General features: G+C 46.2%; 1 protein-coding gene across 7 annotated transcripts in view; it reads left to right on the forward strand.

Moving 5' to 3' along the window:
• The first annotated feature begins 806 nt into the window (after positions 1-806).
• Positions 807-20,505, forward strand: part of NTNG2 (netrin G2) — a 44,209-nt gene continuing 24,510 nt past the window's right edge. For 2 of the 7 annotated variants that reach the window (XM_039322956.1, XM_039322961.1), the window contains exons 1-2: positions 807-1,134; positions 5,010-6,033. In XM_039322956.1, the coding sequence (XP_039178890.1) occupies positions 5,821-6,033 (213 nt within the window). In that variant the 5' untranslated portion in view covers positions 807-1,134; positions 5,010-5,820. The other 5 variants (XM_039322958.1, XM_039322959.1, XM_039322962.1 and 2 more) reach the window with 5 other exon arrangements.

Below are 20,505 nucleotides of genomic sequence, written 5' to 3' on the forward strand. Positions count from 1 at the left end.
CCTCTCCCCAGCCTTGCAGCGGGCTGCTTCGGACGCCCCGCCCGGGCTCCGCCTTGTGCGGCCGGGCTTCCTCCGCGCTGCTCCTTTAAGAGCGCGGGACCCGCGGGATGGCCGCTGCCGGGCTGCGCTCGGAGTCCGCGGAGGGAGTTGCGCAGCCCCGGCCAGGCGCGGTGCCGGGCCGGGCAGCGGGAGGGCCGGGGCGGCGGGCCCCCTCGGCGGCGCCTGAAGTCGGGCAGCCCGGCAGGAGATCGCCCCTCCGGCGCCGCCCTTGAGCCTCTCTCCGGCCCGCCGGCTGAGCCCCCCTCCGGGCGCCTTTGGGGAGGGGGGCATGCGGGCCAGCGGGACCCTCCCTCGGGGCGTCTCTTTCTGCCAGGAGAAAAGTTGAACGCCGCCCCTCCCGCGCCTGCCCCCAGCCCTCCCCCCCTCCGCAGCCCTCTGCCCCCTCCCCTCTCCTCCCCTCCCCCCCTCTCATACTTTGGGGAGGCGGAGGGCGAGGGAGGGAGAAGGAGGGAAGGGAGAGGGAGGAGGAGGAGGAGGAGAAAAGTAAGAAAGTGAGCCGGGAGGGAAGAAGGAAGGAAGGAAGGAAAGAGAGAAAGGGGAAAGAGGAGAGGAGAAAAAGACGAAGGAAGGAGGGAGAGGCTGAGGGAAGGGAGAAGGGAAGCGAAGGAAGAAAGGAGGAAAGAAGGGAAAAAGGCAAGGACAGAAAGCGAAGGAAGGAAGGAGAGAAGGAAAGAAAAAGAAGGGACGAAGAAGACAGGAAGGAAAGAAAAAAAGGAAAGGAGAGAAAGGAGGCGGGCGAAGGGAGGAAAGAAGAGAAGGAGGAAAAGGAAGGAGAGAGAGAAAGGAGGACGGGAGGGAGGCGAGGCTTCCTTTTTTTTTTTTTTGCCTGGCCGAATCTCCATCGCTTCATCCCTTCTTTCTCCCCCTCTTCCTCGCCGCATTTACCCCTTCCCCAACTTCGCGGGAGAGAGGAGGCCCATTGCCCAGAGGCTGGGTGTGTGTGTGGGGGGGGGTAGGACCTGCAAGCCCGCCTCTGCGGCGCCCCCTCCCTGCCTGGCACCCGTCCCGCCCGCCTCCCCGCCGCGCTCTTGTCTCCGCCGGCCGGTCTGGACCCGGAGCGCCTGCCCGTCCCCGGTGAGTAAGCGCGGAGATCCCTCGGGCTCCTCTCGGGCCCTCGCTCTGCCCCAGCGGCCGGCCAAGTCCGCAGCCGTCCCTGCCTCCCCCCCCCCCCTCACGGCTTTGCTGGCCAGGCTGGAGGGAAAAAGTTAGCAACAACCTGCCTTATCCGAAGGAGATGCTGGGGGCGGGAGGCGGGGGGGAAGGCGAGTGGGTTGCCTATTTTTGCGCGTGTGAATCTCTACAATTGCACCAACATCCGAGGAAGGGGGACGTCGTAGGGCGCTCTTCGCCCTCCCCCCCCCCGCGTTCCGGATTTCCCCGGCGGATTTGTGCCCCATCATCTTCACCATCACCCTTTTTCTCTTTGCTTTCCTCCCTCCCTCACTTTTCCTTCCTTCTTTTTTCCTTCCTGTCTTTCTCTCTCTCCTTTCTTTCCTTCTTTCCTTCCTCTCATTCTCCTTTTCTCCTTCCTTCCTGTCTGTTTCTTCTCTTTCTTTCCTCCTTCCTCTCTCTCCTTCCTTCCTTCCTTCCTTCCTTCCTTCCTTCCTTCCTTCCTTCCTTCCTTCCTGTCTTTTTCCCGCTCCTTCTCTTTCTTTCCTTCCTTCTCCTTCTTTCTCACCTTCGCCTGAAGCTTCTCTTGGGCTCCTCTAAAGCCCTCCAAACAATGCATCAATTTTCATTTTTCTTCCCACCCCAGTCCAAATCTTTCCCGTGTTCTCCCCCCCCCCCATTCTCCAGACCCTTCTCCTGGCCTCTTTCTCTTCCCAAACAGGCTTCTCTCTTTCCAGATTCACTCTGCCCTTAAAAGGGGGAGGGAGAAACACACCATACATTAATCTGATTTTAATATTATGATTATTAAGAGAGAGAAGCAGAGAGATCTCCTAACAGGAAATGAATAACAACCGCACAGATTTCTTTCTGTGTTTTCGGCATCCTGCACTGTTTTTTCTCTCTCTGTGTCTCTCTCTCTCTCTCTCTCTGTGTGTGTGTGTGTGTGTGTGTGTGTTTCTGTTGTGTATGTGACTAAAATGTACTAGCTGAATCACTTTTCTCCCTGCTTATTTTGGTACGGATCTGCTCGTCCCGGATTAGATCATTTCATTTTACTCATTTGGAGAGCAACTCAGCCTTGCCTGGATATTTTTATATATTTTATACACACACACACACACAGACACACACACACACACACACACACACACACACATATATATATATATATATATATATATATATATATATATATATAAAGTTAAGAGGGTTGAAATGCCAAATGCCTCCTTTTTAGCTTGACTTACTCGAGAATCCCCTGAATGAGGTATTGAGTTTCTTAGTGGTTTGCAAAATTGCAAGGCCCTGGCCAGCCCAGTGCTTGACAAGGGAACAACAAAAGAGGTCATCTGAATCCATCCAACTTTGTGAAATGTGATCTCTGGGCCTTTTTTTTTTTTGGCCCTGTCTACAGTACCTTCTTCCCTTCCAAAACTTTCAAGGGTACCCTAACCCCAAATATTTCTGCTCTCCTACCTTGATTTCCAGGTGACTTTTATGTGTCCGTTTTCTTCTCAAACATCCTATCAAGCTTCTTCTTATGCCCAACTGGGACAAAATCCTTTCTGTTCCAGCAAGGCTTTCAACCCCTATATTTTGGGATTTCCCCCCCCCCCCCCAAAAAAAGAAAGTTGGCAGAAAGCTAGAGTTTTGTTGAGCCTTGCCTTGGGGCTGTCTTGTCTTCAGCCAGAAATATCTTTAAAAAAAAACCAAAAACATCCTTTGGAGCAGGGCCATGGATTTGAAGAAGGGAGTCTTAAAATGCTTGAGAAGGACCTACCTCTGGAGCATGTTTTCTTTTTCCCCTGGAGAATGCAATTCCCTTCAAGTTGTTTCAGGTTTTGGGGGCTGCTTTGGTTATTTATCTTCCACGCAGCAAAACTCAGCTCCATTTCAACGTCCACCAAAAAATAGCCGGAAAAAGAGAAGAAAACAAGAACGGTCAAACCACAAGGATTGATTGCTTATTTTTTTTCCAAACAGCCAAGCAATATTCTTGTACAATTTCCTTCCTGCCTAAGTTCATTCCCTCTCTTTTGTTTTGTTTTGTTTTTTTCTTTCTTGCCTGCCTGTGTATGTTTTCTGAGAAATGTTGCATTTAATTGCCAAGTGCACTGTTAAGCTGACTGCTTAATTCCTCAGTAGGGTGTTGCAAACGCTGGTGTTTCCTCTCGTATTTCAAAAGCAGGCTTAATCCAATAACGGGGGGGGGGGGCAAGGGAGAATAGTCCAGATACCCAGATAAAATCTAATTTTGTGAGGCAAGCTACTACAGTCTCCGAGGACCGCCCGGGATTCTTAAAAGGAAACCAAGACATTGATTCCACTTCTTCTTAGGAAAGTGGACTTTCTTAATAATCAAGATTTATCCTCATGCGGGAAGGAAAGGACTCCGAACAGTCTTGGTGGGATCCTAATAACATTTTTTTTTTTTTTTTTGCAGAGCAGGGAAAAGCAATTTCTATAAAATATCCATGAGGTGCAAAGATTAAAACTGCAGATTTCAGGGAGATAGTTTGTCCTGGATATTTCACTCTCTTTTCACCAAGGCTACCGGCTCCCAAAAATGACATGACAGATGTCTCTTCAAAGCCCACAGTGGGCTTGATACAGCCCGGGAGATTCTACATCTTTTCCATGATTAATGTCAGAATTACCGGGTGCCAAATCTGATGTGGTGAGGAAGCGACATTAGGGGAGAACGCTTGATGGCGAAAATCAGATCTGATGTCAGGAAAGAGGTGTGTGTATGTGGGGGGCTCATAACATCATTTTTGCATCACTCCGTTCCTTCCTTTTCTTCTTGGCTTCGTCTCAGCCTCCCCCAGCTTAATCTTGAGTTCAAAAATAGTAACCAGGTCTTGCTTTTCTCCGGGAGATTATTTCCAACTGGAGGAGTTGGGAAATTTAATCCTCTAATGAGCTAGAAGACAAGGGACAGAGCTTGACCAGGTTAGCCTTTCACCTTTCTTACTTACTTTCTTTCTTTTTTTAAAAAAAATAAAAGCTAGAGGAGCAGAAATGCTGGAGTTTATCCAAAGAAGGGAGACTTAAGAGGAAAACGGTGATGTTAAAACAGTTTGGGGATCTTTCCAGGTCTTCTGAACGCACGGTGGCACTTTGCAAAACCTTGAGCAAGGATGTATTATTTTTTTCCAGCTTGGGCAAGCAATTGGAGGTGTGTGTGGGGTGTCTTTGGCCTTCTGAGTTGGAAGAGAGGGGTGTACGTACAGGATGGGGGGGCGCTCCCTGCCTGCTTGATTGTAGCAGAGTTTGCCAACAGAGTACCAAAAAAAAAAAAAAAAAAAAGCAGACAGTGGGAACTCAGATCTTGCTCTCCCAGGTGCCAGGGCAAAAGTGACAGCTCCTTCTGTTTTGGGGATCCTCATGAATCTTTCAAACTGCTGCTGCTGGTGGTGCTGCTTTTCCCTGGTCCAGATGAATTTTCTTGGCAGGAACTGGGCTGGATTTTCAGTTGTGGGATACATTATTTATGGGGTTTGGCTTCCCTTCTGCTCAGCCCCTCACTAGATTCCTGCTTACTCTTGGGTTGTTGTTGTTTTTTTTTAATCTTTTTTCCTCTGCCTTATTTCATTTTATTTTTTTAAGGCACCACTTCTGGTTTCTGTGGATCGCAATGTGACCCGGATTTAACGGGAGGGAGAGAAAAAAAAAGACAGGATAGCACACCCATCCTTTAGAAGCCAGAGAAGCTGCTGTCTTTTCATGCTCTCTCTGGGGACTCTCTTTTGCTGATACAAAACTTTATTTTTTTTTCCCCCACCCTCCAGCTAATCTGACTTATTTTTGTTCTTCTCTTTAAATCTCTGTTGCAGGCTGCGGTGCCAAAGGAGTGAGTTTCTTCTCCCTTGAAGCTGGACAAGTGGGAGATTTAGAGGCCGATGAGTTGAAGGGTGTGAAACTGTCGCTGGCTGCTTTCTACAAAGAATTAAGGGAAAAAAGGAGGGGGGGCACCAAAATCACGAATTAATTGTCTTCTTGAACTTTATTGGTCAAGAAACTTGCTTGGGGGAAATGTGAAGCACACATTCTATTTTTTCCCCTCTTTTTTTTAGCCTCAAATGTTTTGTTTTTTTCCTTAAAGAAGGTGAAAAGAAGCACTTGACAGCTTGGTCCATGTAGCGGTTAGCACAAGGGGAGAATGAAAACATAACTCTACTCAATCCTGTAACTTTTTAAGCTCTTCTTCACACAACACTCCTCCTCGTCCTCGTCCTCCTCCTCTTCCTCCTTCTTTTTCTTCTCTCTCTCTCTCTCTCTCTCTCATATATGTCCTCCCACCGCTGCCCTCGACCGGTCCAATTTCATCACAAAATGAGAATTTGATAGCTCTCTCAATTGATTGGGGAGAGTCACCTCTAGCTATCTTCACATCCAGAGACTGCTTAGCCATCAGAAGGAGAGGATGAAGTGGAATAAGACTTGATCGCCGAGGCGTGCTTGGGAGAGCTGTTTCCCATGGCTAAGACAGAGAGATAGAGAATGGCCTTCCTCCTCCTGCTCAACTGGACCTCTCCAGGGTCAGTCTTCCACGGGATGCTTCCATGCTGATCCAGAGAACTTCCCTCAAGCCAGTCGCCGACTTGCTCACGATTCCGGGATCCTTTCTGCTTGGCCGCCTCTGCCATGCTTTACCACGTGGTCACCTTACTGCATTGTCTCCCTCTGGTCATGGGACAGTATGATATCTGCAAATCCTGGGTCACCACGGACAATGGACCGATGTGGGAGTTTTACGCTTGCCAGCCCAAAGCTGTGGCTATGAAAGACTTTGCGACGGTCCGGGTGGAGCCCTCCGGCATCACCTGTGGGGATCCGCCCGAGCGGTTCTGCACGCATGTAAGTACACCCTCCTTATTTACACCCTGTTTGGCTCCAGCACAGGAGGTGGAGTTGCAGTTCCCCCAAAGTCGTGGTGGCCAGGCGCAGCGCCTTGAAAAGGCGGTTGATGTTTTTTTTTGTTGTTGCACGTGTGGGAAGGAAGTTGTTTGAGCAATTTGTCACTTCTGTCAAATGTTGAGTCCGTTTTGGTTTTGATCCGGCTCCAGGCCTTTTAGCAAAGGCCAAATGGGTCCTGGGGCTCAGGAAACATCTGGCTGTTCTCAATTCTTGGAGACAGCAACGCCAGGCCAAGTCAGACAGACCGGAGAAGTGAATTTTCACAGTAGAATAATTTGTACGTTGAAACTGTGGGTTGTGGGATAAGGGGGGTGGGTGGGGTGGAAGAGTGGAAGTCCCGTCTGAATTTGATCCTTGCCGTTTCTAGTTTTTTATACAAAATATACTTTCTCTGTGCAAAAAGGTCTCCTTTTATTCAAAGGTTTGCAAAAGGAGCTGGGGAAAACTCTTTTCTGGAACAAACTCTTAACTTTTGAGGAGGTGTCTTTGCTTTGTGGTCCTCAAGAGTCAGGTGTCAAAGGATGCAGGTTGGGTGCCATATTCAACTGGGCATGAATCTTCCTTAAGAGTTGCATTGGGCATTATGCTAGGGGAACTTAATGCAAAGAAACCACACTTTACGTCTGGGGGAAGAGAAACAGAATGTAGAACGTAGAATCATACGGCTGGAAGGGACCTTGGAGATGGCAGGAGAACCTTGTTCTTTAGAGGAAGGAATCAGCTAAATCCTCAATTATCGGGTTTCCTGGTAACCTACACTGCATTTCTCTGGGTTTAGGGTGAACCCAGCTTTCCCTAGATTACTTTAAACAAACTCAGTTGCTGGTTTAAAGTGATGTAGGGGTTCTTCCCAGATCTTATTGTATGTCATCTGAATAGGATCTGGGAAGATTTTATTTGCTAGCCCCATGAAGGTAGCGGCTGCCCCATGTCAACCAAAGGGCATTCTTTTCAACTGAAAGAATAACTGAATAACAGAGCTGGAAGGGACCTTGAGGTCTTCTAGGCCAACCTCCTGCTCAAGCCAGAGACTCCATATCTTTCTGGACAAATGGTTGTCCAGATTCCTCTTGAAAACCTCCAGTGATGGAGCACCCACAAGTGGCTGGAAGGGACCTTGGAGGTTGTCTAGTCCAACCCTCTGCTCAAGCAGGAGACCCTAGATCTTTCTGGACAAATGGCTGTCCAATCTCTTCTTAAAAACCTACAGTGATGGAGCACCCACAAAGAGGCCCGGGGGCTTGGCACACGCCCTGCCTTCTCTTTGGATTGCTATCCTAGTGGGATTGCCCAATATCCTTGGGTTCCACCCAAAGAGGATAAATACTTGACTCCACCTAGGCCATTCAAGAGCTCAGCCACCCTGGACATTGGGCAACTTTGCTACTCTCCTTATTTGACTGAAGTTCATGCAAAAGCCGATTGTCTCCATTTGGCTTTGACACACCCATACAATGAGAGAAGAACAGTCACTTCCAGATGCTTCTGTTATGTCCATCTCAATCCCCTTTTCTACCTCAAGATCACGTGAAGTGTTAATACCACTTTACAATGCCTTGGTAAGACCATGCTCGGAATAGTGGGTCCAGATTTGTCGCCACGATGTAAAAAAAAAAAAATGTTGAGACTCTGGAAAGAGTGCAGAGAAGAGCAACAAAGATGATCAGGGGACTGGAGGCTAAAATATAGGAAGGACGGTTGCAGGAATTGGGTATGTCTAGTTTAATGAAGAGAAGAACGAGGGGGGACATGATAGCAGTGTTCCAATATTTCAGGGGCTGCCACAAAGAGGAGAGGGTCAACTTATTCTCCAAAGCACCAGAAGGCAAGACAAGAAACAAAGAATGGAAACTAATCAAGGAGAAAATCAATGTGGAATTAAGTAGAAACTTTCTAACAGTGAGAATAATTAACCAGTGGAACAGCTTGCCTCCAGAAGTTGTGGGTGCTCCATCACTGGAGGTTTTCAAGAAGAGACTGGACACTCAGTTGTCTGAAATGGTATAGGGTTTCCTTCCTGAGCAGGGGTTGGAGTAGAAGATCTTCAAGATCCCTTCCAACTCTGTTATTGTGTTGTGTTATCTCATTCTGTAATATCCCTGGTCCAAAAGATGATGATCAAATATGGCTTTACAAGCTAGGGTAAGGGTGGGGGAAATGCTTGAGTGGTCTTATTTTGATCGGTCAATGGGCTGGCAGAATTGGCTGGGTAGACAAATGAGCTGGGTTGGCTTAAAGCAGACTTTCTGGTGCTTTTTAAGGATCAATACCTAGGCTGGATTCCTGAATTTAAATATGGCCACGGTGGGGATAATCAGTCTCCTTGCTGCCTCGTTAATTAGTGTCTAAACATGGAGACGGGGCTGGAAATTTAAGTGTGTCTCTGTGTGGGTGGATACATTAAACTGGGAGATATCGTCTTTGTGCAAGCTCAGTAGATTGGGATACTGTACATCTTGAACGTCCACTTAAGAGTGAAGTTGGGGATTGAGTGTGAAGTTGGAGAACCTCAAAGCTCTCCAGATAGTGTGTGGGACATCAATTCCCATCATCCCCACCGAGAACAGCCCGCTGGCAAGGACTTTGTAAGAGCTGTCATCAAGAAGACATTTGTCTTCCGACGTTGCCCTTAAGCGGAAGCGTTGATGGTCATTTCCAGAGGGCAAGGATTCTTTTGTATTCCTAGACTGAGTTAGCGTAAAATGACAAATTCAGGTGGGCCAAGAAGATCAAAATTGCGTTGGTTCAGTTGTGATTCAACATCTTCTGGGAATCTGACAACTCTGCAGTCATGAGGACTAAGCTTAGATGGGTTCATTGGATAGTACTCGGGTTACGACCAAAATTTCTGTCATTAAGCCAGACAGTTGCTAAGTGAGTGTTGTCCCATTTTACGACCTTTCTTGCTCCAGTTCGTTAAGTGAATTGCTGCAGTTGTTAAGTTAATAACATGGTTGTTAAGTGAATCCGGCTTCCCCCGTTGACTGTGCTCATTAGAAGGTTGTGAAAGAGGATCACGTGATCCCGGGATGCTACCAACCATCATAAATGTGAGCCTCCCAGTTTTGATCATGCGACCATGGGGATACTACAATGGTCATAAGTGTAAAAAATGGTCATAAGTTACTTTTTTCAGCGTCGTAGCTTTGAATGGTCCCTAAACTGTTCTAAGTCAAAAGCTTTCTGTGTTACATCAGTACAGTAATTGTGATTCTTTCCTCGGGTTTAAGAATTGGTGTATTGTGTTGTGTGAATTCGGCTCTAAGCGTGATGGATAGAGAACTCTAGTTTACAATACCCTGCACTGGTCCAGCAAGCTGTGTGTGAGGCCACCACAAAAGTGCAAATCTTCTTGCGTTGTGGTGAGAAATATCCATTGAGAGGAGACCTCCCCAAAATAAATATAATAATCCTTCTGCTGTGCCAGTAATAATGATAATAATAGTCCTTTCATAAAGAATTAATAATAATGAGAAACTCTCACAAGCTACCGAAAATAATGCTTCTGTGTTGTTCATGTTTGTTATCGAGAATATAATTTTGGGAAGTTGTCCAACTTCTTTGCATTATTTATTTACTGGAATCGCCCCTCGTCGTGTGCCGTAACTTGTCCCTTCGTGCTTGATTTAAAGGAAAGATAGTTGGTGAGTTGGATTTTTTTTTAAAAATCACCACTCTCTTTATTTTTAATCATCTTTATTACTTGGGATTTAAACCACCTTCCATCTTAAAGAAACACGAACATTTCAAGGAGAAACGCGAAGCGCAGACTAAAAATGCAGGCAAAGAGGAGAAAAAAAATAACCCATTTTATGCTTAACATCAGTCACTGCTTGTCGGTGAATTCAGTACAGATAGTCCTCGGCTCGGTCACAGTACAGCCCGTCATTTCGGTCGCTAAGTGAGGCAGTGGGCTTTGGCCCCATTTTACGACTTTTCTTGCCACTGAATCAGTGCAGTTGTGAAGTTAGTAACACAGTTGTTAAGTGAATCTGGCTTTGATTTTGCTTGTCAGAAGGGGAATCGCAAAAGGGGATCGCATGACCCCGGGATGGTGCGACCGTCAAAACTAGGAGATAGTTGCCAAGGGTCCGGATTTTGATCACGTGATGCAACAACGGTCATAAGTCTGGAAAATGGTCACTTTTTTCAGTGCCGTTGCAACTTAGAACAATCCCTAGATTAAAGGTGGCAGTTCAAGAACTGTGTATCCTGGAGAGTTGGTGAGTTTGCACGCCAGGTCAAGCCAACATCCGTGGTTTTATGAATTGCAAAGTCACAGCAGGCCAACCAGGTTTGTTGAATGAGGTTCTGCAAGGCAACGGTGACTCACTGCTAACGTAGGGTAAGGTGTAAAGAGAACGCTTTACAAATGCCCAGAAGTGAAGGGTGTGTATGTGTGTGTGTGTGTGTATGTAACTTGAGTGTGAAAATGTTTGTTTCTTTGGCTTGGCCTCTTCTTCAAAGTGGGAAAGCTCGTCAGCTCAGATGGAACCTTTTTAATTGAAAATAATCCCGCTGTTTTGTCAAACTACTTTATAAATCACGGCGGAACTCTTGATTTCGCAACGGTCTCGCAAATAAATCTATAAAAGTTGCAAGCCGGAGGGATGGTAAAGGAGGATCGTTAACTGGCTGGTCCAGACATCCCCACTGCAATGCTATGGTAAGAGCAGGGAGATAGAACATGAAACATAGAACGACAGAGTTGGAAGGGACCTTGGAGGTCATCTAATCCAACCCCCTGCTCGAGCAGGAGAGTCTATGGCATTTCAGACAAATGGCAGTCCAGTCTCTTCTTGAATGCCTCCAGTGATGGAGCAATCAAGCCTTTCCACTGGTTAATTGTCCTCATTGTCAGGACATTTCTTCTTAGTTCTTGGTTGCTTCTCTCCTTGATGAGTTTCCACCCGTTGCTTCTTGTCCTGCCTTCAGGCGCTTTGGAGAATAGCTTGACTCCCTCTTCTTTGGGGCAGCCCCTGAGAGATTGGAAGACCACTATCATGTCCCCCCTGGTCCTTCTCTTCATTAAACTAGACATACCCAATTCCAGCAACCGTTCCTTATAGGTTTTAGCCTCCAGCCCCCTGATCATCTTTGTTGCTCTTCTCTGCACTCTTTCCAGAGTCACAACATCTTTTGGGTATCAGGATGGCCAAAACTGTTTATGTATTCCTTTTGGAATTCCAGGAAGTTTATCAATGCCTGGAATGAACAAAGAGATGGTGCAGATGAATCTGGATTTTCCTCAAATTTGGGTTTTCCTTGGCTCCAAATGTCACGAGTCATTCCGGGCTCGACAGCCTCAATGAAGCAGAGCTGAGGGCAAGATTTGGTCTTGCATAACGAGGCAGGGAGCTAATGATGTTTTTTAGATCAAAGGTAAAACTCAGGAGGGAAAAAAAACCCTAAAGGTCGGTTTTAGATCTCATTATCACCTTGGAGATGCTGAATAATGGATGGAAAGGAGCATTAAGGGCATATTTCTCTCTCTCTCTCTTTCTTTCTCTACTCTCTCTCTCTTTCCCCTTTTTTATTTTTAAAAAAGGATCCATAAAAACTCCTAACTAGTTCCATGCTTTTGTTTCTAAAGTTTCAGAAGCAGGCATTTAAAGTCATCGGGGTGTATATTGGATATAATTAATGGGTGAAGGAGGAAATGAGCAGAAGCAGAGATCCACTTTTTAGGTTTTCGCTCTGAAATATATGTATAACTTGAGGGTCGTTGCAACCTCTTTAGTTTTGGTAGGATGGCAAGTGGGGCAAATTTAGCCACTGTGGGTTGCAAACCATGGGGGCAACTTGTTGAGTGAACCCAACCAGGATGTGGGTTGGTCTACCCAACCACCGTGAATCAAACTATGACAGGGGTCTTCCAACTTGGCCCTTTTATGACTTGTGGACTTCAACTCCCAGAATTCCTCAGCCAGGCATGCTGGCTGAGGAATTCTGGGAGTTGAAGTCCACAAGCCATAAAAGAGCCAAGTTGGAAGACCCCTATTTTAATGCAAATGGCAGGATAGATACAGAAACTGAACTTGGAAACAAGAACAGAAAAATATTTCAGCACCACGGACAGCTCAGAATCTGCCTTTCACTTATAGCAGGGGTCTTCCAACTTGGTCCCTTTGATGACTTGTGGACTTCAACTCCCAGAATTCCTCAGCCAGGTAAGCTGGCTGAGGAATTCTGGGAGCTGAAGTCCACAAGCCATAAAAGGGGCCAAGTTTGAAGACCCCTGAACTATGGCTTAGCCCAAGGAGGAAATAAGGCTGTTGGGTTGTAGACAATAGCCAACATGGGAGCTTCTTGAATGGATTGGAGAGGTTTCGCTGTGGTTCAGTTGCTAAGTCATGTCTGAGTCTTTGTGATCCCGTGGACAACAGCACGCCAGGCCTCCCTGTCCTCCACTGCTTCCCGCAGTTTGCTCGAACTCAACGTTGGTTGTGTTGATGGCACTTTCCAACCATCTCATCCTCTCCCGTCCCCTTCTCCTTTGGCCTTCTGCCTTTCCCAATATCAAGAAGTCCTCTCTTCTTGTTAGGTGAATTTTGATCCCGAGACCAAGTCCCTTTTTCAGGGCCGTCGTAACTTCGAACGAATGATCGTAAGCCGAGGATTACCTATATTCCCCTTGGGAACCGATGCTCCAAATTAAGCCATATTTTTAGCTGCTTTTCACCATTTTCTCCTACTCTGCGGTGTGGGAATGTTGTGGGGAAGAGGGGTTCTTTCGTGGTTTCAGGTTTTGTTGACCTGTTTGCAGAGTTCCTCAAGTTCCAGTTGTTCCTATCAGTGCCCTTTAGAATTGGAATAGAGCTGGAAGGGACCTCAGAGGTCTTCTAGTCTAGCCCCTTGCTCAAGCAGGAGACCCTATACCATCTCAGACAAGTGGCTGTCCAGTCTCTTCTTAAAAACCTCCAGGGATGAAGCACCCACAACGTCTGGGGGCAAGCAGTTCCACTGGTTAACTGTCCTCGCTGTTAGGAAGTTAATTCCAGGTTGAAGACTGTAAAAATGAAATTGCAAATTCCACATCAGATTGCGAAGAAAGGAGGGAAAGAGAGAGGGAGGGGCAGCAAAAAGTCCCCAATGCATTGGTGATTGAAAAGGGAAGGGAAACGGTGAAAAGAACACGCGTCTTCGCTTGAGCCAGGCTCCTGCGGCTAAAAAAAATGAGAAATTATGCAGATGGGATAGAGCCAAGTTGCAGAACTGTTGGCATGGCACAGAATTCTATTTTGCATGGACACCAAAATGCTAATTAATTTAATTTGGATGGGAGGACACCTGCATCCGATAGGGTGATTCTCCCCCCCCCTCCCCCTCCCCCGTGAGTGTATATTCTACTCTCTCTCTCTGCATTTTTTTTCCTCCTTCATGAATGCACCAGGGAAACGAGAAAATACATTTTTGGAGGAAGATCTTCCGTTTCTTCCTTCAACAGAAAATCAGAGCTTGTTCATCCGGACACCAGCCTGAAAGAGAAAAAAAATGAGGGGGGAAAAAACGTAGCTTATTTATTTCTCGGTCTGTCACAGGAAAGCAAAGTTTTCATGGCCTCCGGCCCCTCTTTTGTAAAATAACTTTTTTCAGATGGCAGGGAAAGACGAAGCATTTCCTCCCAAGAGAGACAATACTAGCAAATTTAGCCTCTTCCTTCTTGATTATGTACTCCAGCGGGTGGAAGGCTATTTTTTTTTTTATTTCTTCTTCTTTTGAGAAAAATAATTTCTGCTTTGTCTGGGAGACTTCACCGCCTGAGAACTTTTAGGGGTCTAGTCCAAGTCTAATTGCTGAGAAGCTGTCGCTGGGGAAAAGTAACTAGGAAGGTTGGGATGTTTATGGATGTCGGGAAAATGTTCAGCCCTTTGAGGTAGTCCAGACAAGCAGCCACAAGAATGAGTGCTAATGCTGCCTGTTTTAGAAGAGAATATTTCTAGCACACGGATGCTGTTACCTAGTTTGGTAATGAAATGTCTGCAAGAAAACCACCAAGCTCAAAGAGCACCAGGGACTCCATAACCCTTCCTCCTCCTTCTCCTCTCCACAAACCCTACTCTCTTTTTAGCACTGATGATGTTACCTAGTTTGGTAATGAAATGTCTGCAAGAAAACCACCAAGCTCAGAGAGCCCCATGTGGTACATAACCCTTCCTACTCCTACTCCTACTCCTCCTCCTCCTCCTCCTCCTCCTCCTCCTCCTCTTCTTCTTCTTCTTCTTCTTCTTCTTCTTCTTCTTCTTCTTCTTCTTCTTCTTCTTCTTCTTCTTCTTCTCCTTCTCCTTCTCCTTCTTCTTCCTCTTCCTCCTCCTCCTCCTCGAATGTTATTGCAATTTATCTTAAAAAAGGAATGCTTAACAATTGTCACCAAAAAAATGTCGTAAAAGCAGACTGGCCACACAACCGTGTTTTACAACTAATACAACTTACAGCTACAATAGGCAGTGTCCAATATGGTTGTAACTCAGGGACTCTCTCTATTTGAGATCTGTGGGTATGACAAAGCCATTGAAAACACTTCTAGAAATGCATATTCAAAAACTCACTCTCTCACAAGGCACGTTTGGGGCCAAAGCAGAAGACCGAAGGGGTAAACGAGGCTCTCCAAATGGCATCCCCAGCTGAAGAATTTACCTTGATTTCTAAAAAACATCTAAAATTTCACTTCGGGAAAACTGGTGCAAAGAACAGCGTGAAAACTCAGGATTAATTTAGCAACGTGTTTGTGTTGGATGGGACAGGAAATGTCTGCTGGAATACTGAATAAATCACTGTGTTTCCTCTGCGCATTATTTTAAATAGGGTTCCCCCCTAAACCAGTTCAGCAAAAAAAAAAAAAAAAAAAAAAGGCAAGCTGATTTGTGTGGGGGAGAGGCGTTGCTATTTTTTATCTGTGCAAAGGTATACCCTGCAGTTGATTCATTCTGGGGCTGAAAAGAAGCTTTTTAGCCACGCGTCTGAGTTTCCTCTAAAGGGGGGGGGGATAAATGCTTCACATCTTTACAGCGTGTTAATCGGTTGTGAACACATTTATGGAAGCCTGGTGTTTTAATTGAGGCTGAATGCAGCTGTCAGATTACGAGAAGATAGGGTAAAAATCACACACACGCACACAAAAATAGCAACACAAATAAAGGCTGTTGGTTTGGGGCTTTTTAAAGCGTATCTCTATTTGTTTTGGGAAAAGGCAATGTGGATATTTGAAAGGTAGCTCTCCTCAGCCTTCAGCCACTGTGGCCTATGTCGAGGGATTATGGGTGCTGTAGTCCCAAATGTTGGGAGGTTACTAGGTTGCCTTAATTGACTCTATTAGCGCCCAGATTGGGGCCCCGGATAAATAATAGTTGACAGCCATTTGTGTGGCATGATGCAGGGGGTTGGACTAGATGACCTCCACGGTCCCTTCCAGCCCTATTATTCTATGTTCTATGGTACTCTGCGGATGTATTCAATGAGATCTCAACTCCGTCTCAACTCTTGGGTGATCCATTCCGTTGATTCGGTTTTTACCAACTTTATCTTCCTTCTGGAGGCGAGCTGGTTCCCTTGATTAATTTTTCTCACTGTCTGGACATTTCTCCTTAGTTCTCTAGGTTGGATCTCTCCTTCACAAATTTCCACCCGTTACTTTTTTCTTCTGCCTTCTGGTGGCTTTGGAGAATAAGTTGACCCCCTCTTCTCAGTGGCAGCCCCTCCAATATCGGAAGGCTGCTATCCTGTCCCTCCTAGTTCTTCTCTTCGTTAGCCAAGGGAGTAACCTCCATAAATTAACTTCAACTGTCGCCATAAGCAAGTCTGAACACAGAATACAAAATGACAGAGTCGGATGGGACCTCTGAGATCTTCTAGTCCAACCCCCTGCTCAAGCAGGAGATCCTATACCATTTCAGACAAATGGTTGTCCAGTCTCTTCTTCAAAACCTCCAGTGATGGAGTGCCCACGATTTCTGGTGGCAAGCCATTCCACTGATTAATTGTTCTCACTGTCAGGACATTTCTCCTTAGTTCCAGGTTGCTTCTCTCCTTGATTAGTTTCCATCCATTGTTTCTTGTCCTGCCTTCAGAGGCTCTGGAGAAGAGGTTGACCCCCCTGCCTCTTCTCTGTGGCACAGATCAGAGTCCTGTTTCCCCCCCCCCATCCTAGCCTGAGGATCACCTTAGATCAGGGGTCTTCAAACTTGGCCCTTTCATGACTTATGGACTTCAACTCCCAGCATTCCTCAGCCAGGCACACCTGGCTGAGGAATTCTGGGAGTTGAAGTCCACAAGTCATCAAAGAGCCAAGTTGGAAGACCCCTGCCTTAGATGACCCTGTTAAGATCTGGTTAAGATCCTTCTAAAGACTAAAACTTTCTACCTGGGTTGACAAATGATTTGGGGGGGGGGGTTTACCAACAGCCAGCTTGTTATTTTCCTCTGCCTAGAGAAATGCAAACTCTGCTTGACCTTTTTAAGCCGAGCCATAAACATGACGGTGATGTTCTTGCTTCTGAACATTAAACCACTGATGGGGAAGGGGGGGACCTATCGCCAGTCTCCCCACGTTCCTCTGAGTCCCTACGTGACTAAAATAAGCAGAAGCCTCCCAAACCAGGAAAAGATTTAGTTTTCCAGGAGGAAATCTTACGTAAGATATTTCTCTGCCGTTCTGAATCCTGTATTCTGTACTCTGCATCAGGCTGTGACTTGTGAGTGCTTTTCTCCTTTCTGGAGAGAGAGAGAGAGAAGGCTGTGCTAGTTCACACAATGCTTGGTTCAGTCTCATTGCAATCCTGTCTGGAAACCGTCATAAATCCCCCCTAATTTTTTCGCCAGTCAAGCGCCCAACCATTGCTAATTCAAGTTAAGCAGCTGCGACATTAAGGGAAATGAAGACTAATTGACTAGGGCTGAAGCAAGCATCAACTCCCAATTTGTTGCCACAATAAAATCTTGGAGACCACCGTGCTGAACTTCGGAGAGGTCTACGCGAAGGAGGTTTCTTTGCGCATTCATGCACCTACGTCGGGCTAGTCCCCGACTTACAACAGCTTGTTTAGTGACTGTTCAAAGGGACAGCGGCACTGACAAAAGGGACTTACGACATTTCTTTGCAACCGTTGCGGCATCCGCCACATCCACAGGATCAAAATGGAGATGCTTGGCAACTGACTCATATTTATGACAGGCATGCTGGCTGAGGAATTCTGGGAGTTGAAGTCCACAAGGCATAAAAGGGCCAAGTTTGAAGACTCCTGGCTTAACAGCTGTGGCAAGGAAGCATGACCTCCCATCCTCCTATGCTTCATACTAGCCAGGTTTAATAAGTTAGCTACTCTAACGTGGTTCAAAGTGATATGTGAACACAGCAAAGAGTCTTGTCCATCGGAGAGGCAATATCTAAACAAGTATAAACCCCTCTTCTGTCTTGACACGCCCTCATTCACATTCCTTAACCTGCTTTTCAGAAAGTTGCTGCATGTTTTGGGTTGGCCTCCTTTAACCTGATCTCTCAATCTCTGTCTCTCTCTCTTTCTTCCTCTCTTTCTTTTTCCTCTCTTTCTCTCTCTCTCTCTCTCTGTCTCTTTTCTCTCTTCTTCTTTCTTTTTCTGTCTGTCTGTCTCTTTCTCTCTCTTTTCTCTCTCTCTTTCTCTTCCTTCCTTCCTCTTTCTGTCTGTCTCTCTTTCTCTTCCTTTTTTCCTCTCTTTCTCTCTCCCTCTCTCCCCTGCTGTTTCTCAATCCTGTACTTGAATTAGCCAGACCTGCCCCCCCGCCCCCATTTTTTAAAAACATTAATAAAATATTTATGGCCCTGCAAAGCTGCAAAGCCAGAGCGCAGGCGGCAGGGCGGCTTTTAAAGAGCCGAGTTCTTTTCCAGCGTTCTAAGCATTTTTTCCCCCCGATTCTTCTCTTGCCTGAATCAATAATGCACTTTGCGTTGTCATAGCTGGAGGCTGCAGCGTTCCTGCGCTGTTTTCCCTCTTCTTGCGAGCGGGACGGTGGCGAGCCCTTTTTGGGAGCTCTTCGGATTTTAGGGAAGCGATTCGAGAAAGAGGGCTTGGAAAGCGTAGGATTGCAAGGCACACACACCCCCCAGTTGGTGTCCTCCAACAGTGCCCAGGGCTGACGTTCACCTCTTTTAGGCGGTTTCTTTTCCTCTGCCCTCTCCATCCCTTTTTCCTTGCGTGCTATGCTCCTTACGCAATGTTCAGCTCGTCTTTCTGTATCTGGAGGGTGGTCAGACCATATGAGATGGGCTTAATAATAGCACATTTGCTGGACCCCTTAAAGCATTTAGTTGGCTGAGAAGCTAAGAGCTAGGGAGGGAGGGAGGGAGGGAGAGAGGGAAAGAAGGAAGGAAAGGAGGGAGGGAGGGAGGAGGCAGAGAGGGGAGGGAAGGGAGGGAGGAAAAAGGGAAAGAAAGGGAGGAAGAGAGGGAGGGAAAGAAGGAAGGAAAGAAGGGAGGGAGGGAGGGAGGAAGGAAGGAGGAAAGAAAGGAGAGAAGAAGGAAGGGAGGGAGAGAGGAAGGAAGGAAAAAGTAAAGAAAGAAAAGGAAGGAAGGAAGACAAAGAAAGAAAAAGAAAGAAAAAAGAAAGGAAAGAAAGAAAGAAAGAAAGAAAGAAAGAAAGAAAGAAAGAAAGAAAGAAAGAAAGAAAGAAAGAAAGAAAACACCCACGGGGCAAGATGGATTCTCTTAACAACCCCACGATCCGCTTTACAGCTGTGAGATCCTGTTTAAAAAATGGTTGTAAAAATGGTTGCGAAATGAAGTCCGACGTGATTTCTGACGGCAACACCCTTGCGATGGAAATAAGGCTGTTGAGTTGTGTTCATAAGTCGAGGACTCCTTGCAAAGCAATAAAAGGAAGAGCTTTTCGAAATTGGGCTGGCTTGGGCGCAATCCTGAGCAAAGACCCAGTTTTGTTTTATTTGGTGCTGGGCTTGATCGTTTGCCTGCCCATTTGCAAGGAAGATCTTCTCGGGACCGTTTGCTTTTGAACAACCGTGGTTAGCTTAGGCGCCCCTGGTTGCCTTCACTATCAAGGGATTGGGGGCAGTTCTTTATTCTGAAACTCTCTCATCCGCCCTAAGAAGATCAGCTCTTTTAAAAGGCGGGCAACGAGGTGAAGGGAGGTCCACATCAGCCGTTGATGCAATTACAACTTGTTGACGGGCGCTTCTAAAATAATGAGCATCTGGAAGCTGGTCAAGCTTAGATGTCTATAGCCCAGTCTGGAGAGGGAGATAATCTGCTTAGAGGCGCAATTTCCAACCTAGAAAACATGAATTTCTCCGAAACCGTCCTATAATCTCCCTTCGTGCATGGAATCATAGAGGAAAGGCAGGTCCAACACATCAAAAGCTGGACAAGAAGCAACGGATGGAAAGCAATCAAGGAAGGATCCAATGAAGAGAGAGATTTCTTGACAATTAAATCAATGGAACAGCTCGTCTCCAGATGTTGTGGGTGCCCCATCACGGGAGGTTTTCAAGAAGAGACTGGGCAGCCATTTGCCCAGAATGGTATAAGGTCTCCTGTTTGAGCAGGGGGATGGACTAGAAGACCTCAAAGTCTTTCTATTATTCTATTATAATCGGCGGAACGGCTTGGCCTCCAGAAGCTGTGGGTGCTCCATCGTTGGAAGTTTTCAAGAAGAGATTGGACAACCATTTGTCTGGAATGGTGTAGGGTCTCCTGCTTGAGCAGGGGGTTGGACTAGAAGACCTCCAAGGTCCCTTCCAATTCTGTTATTCTGTTACACATATCATCTTGGATAAGGGGTCTGGAGGCTAAACCGTAAGATGAAAAGTTGCAGGAACTGGGTATGTCTAGCGTAATGAAGAGAAGAATTAGAGGCATATAATAGCAGTTGGAGTTGCCTCAGAGAAGAGGGGGGGTCAGCCTATTCTTCAAAGAATGAGTGGAAACTAACCAAGGAGAGAAGCAACCTAGAATTAAGGAGAAATTTCCTGACAGTGAAAAAAGATATTTGTAAAGTGATAGATTTTAAAATTGAAGTTTTGCTGGCTGGCCTTGTGGCTAATAGGAATTGAAAAATGTTAGTTTAGTTCATGTCTGGTTCGTACATACTGAACGCATTTCCCGAGATCAATATATCCATCCTTCATGCCTCAGATTTGTGCACTTTGCATACTTCCAAGCCAGAAGCTCATGTTGTAGGCAAATGGTGCAGAATGATAGCAAATGGCTTGGAGAATCCGTATACAGTATTAAGCAAGATTGACTCTGAATGAATGAGCATTATTTAATCTAGCCAACAGATGAAAAAGTGCATCTGAAAAGCTTATTTACCGGGGGGGGGGGAGAACGATGTCTAAAAATGCAAAGCGATTTTAATGGGAGTTTTATTTCTTTTTTTAAAATAACCACAAATGTGTGCAGGAGCCAGCTAATATGAACTTAAAGGC

Source organism: Crotalus tigris, unplaced genomic scaffold (assembly GCF_016545835.1).
Source record: "Crotalus tigris isolate CLP2741 ecotype Arizona unplaced genomic scaffold, ASM1654583v1 scf7180000024153.1733885, whole genome shotgun sequence".
Classification (NCBI taxonomy): domain Eukaryota; kingdom Metazoa; phylum Chordata; class Lepidosauria; order Squamata; family Viperidae; genus Crotalus; species Crotalus tigris.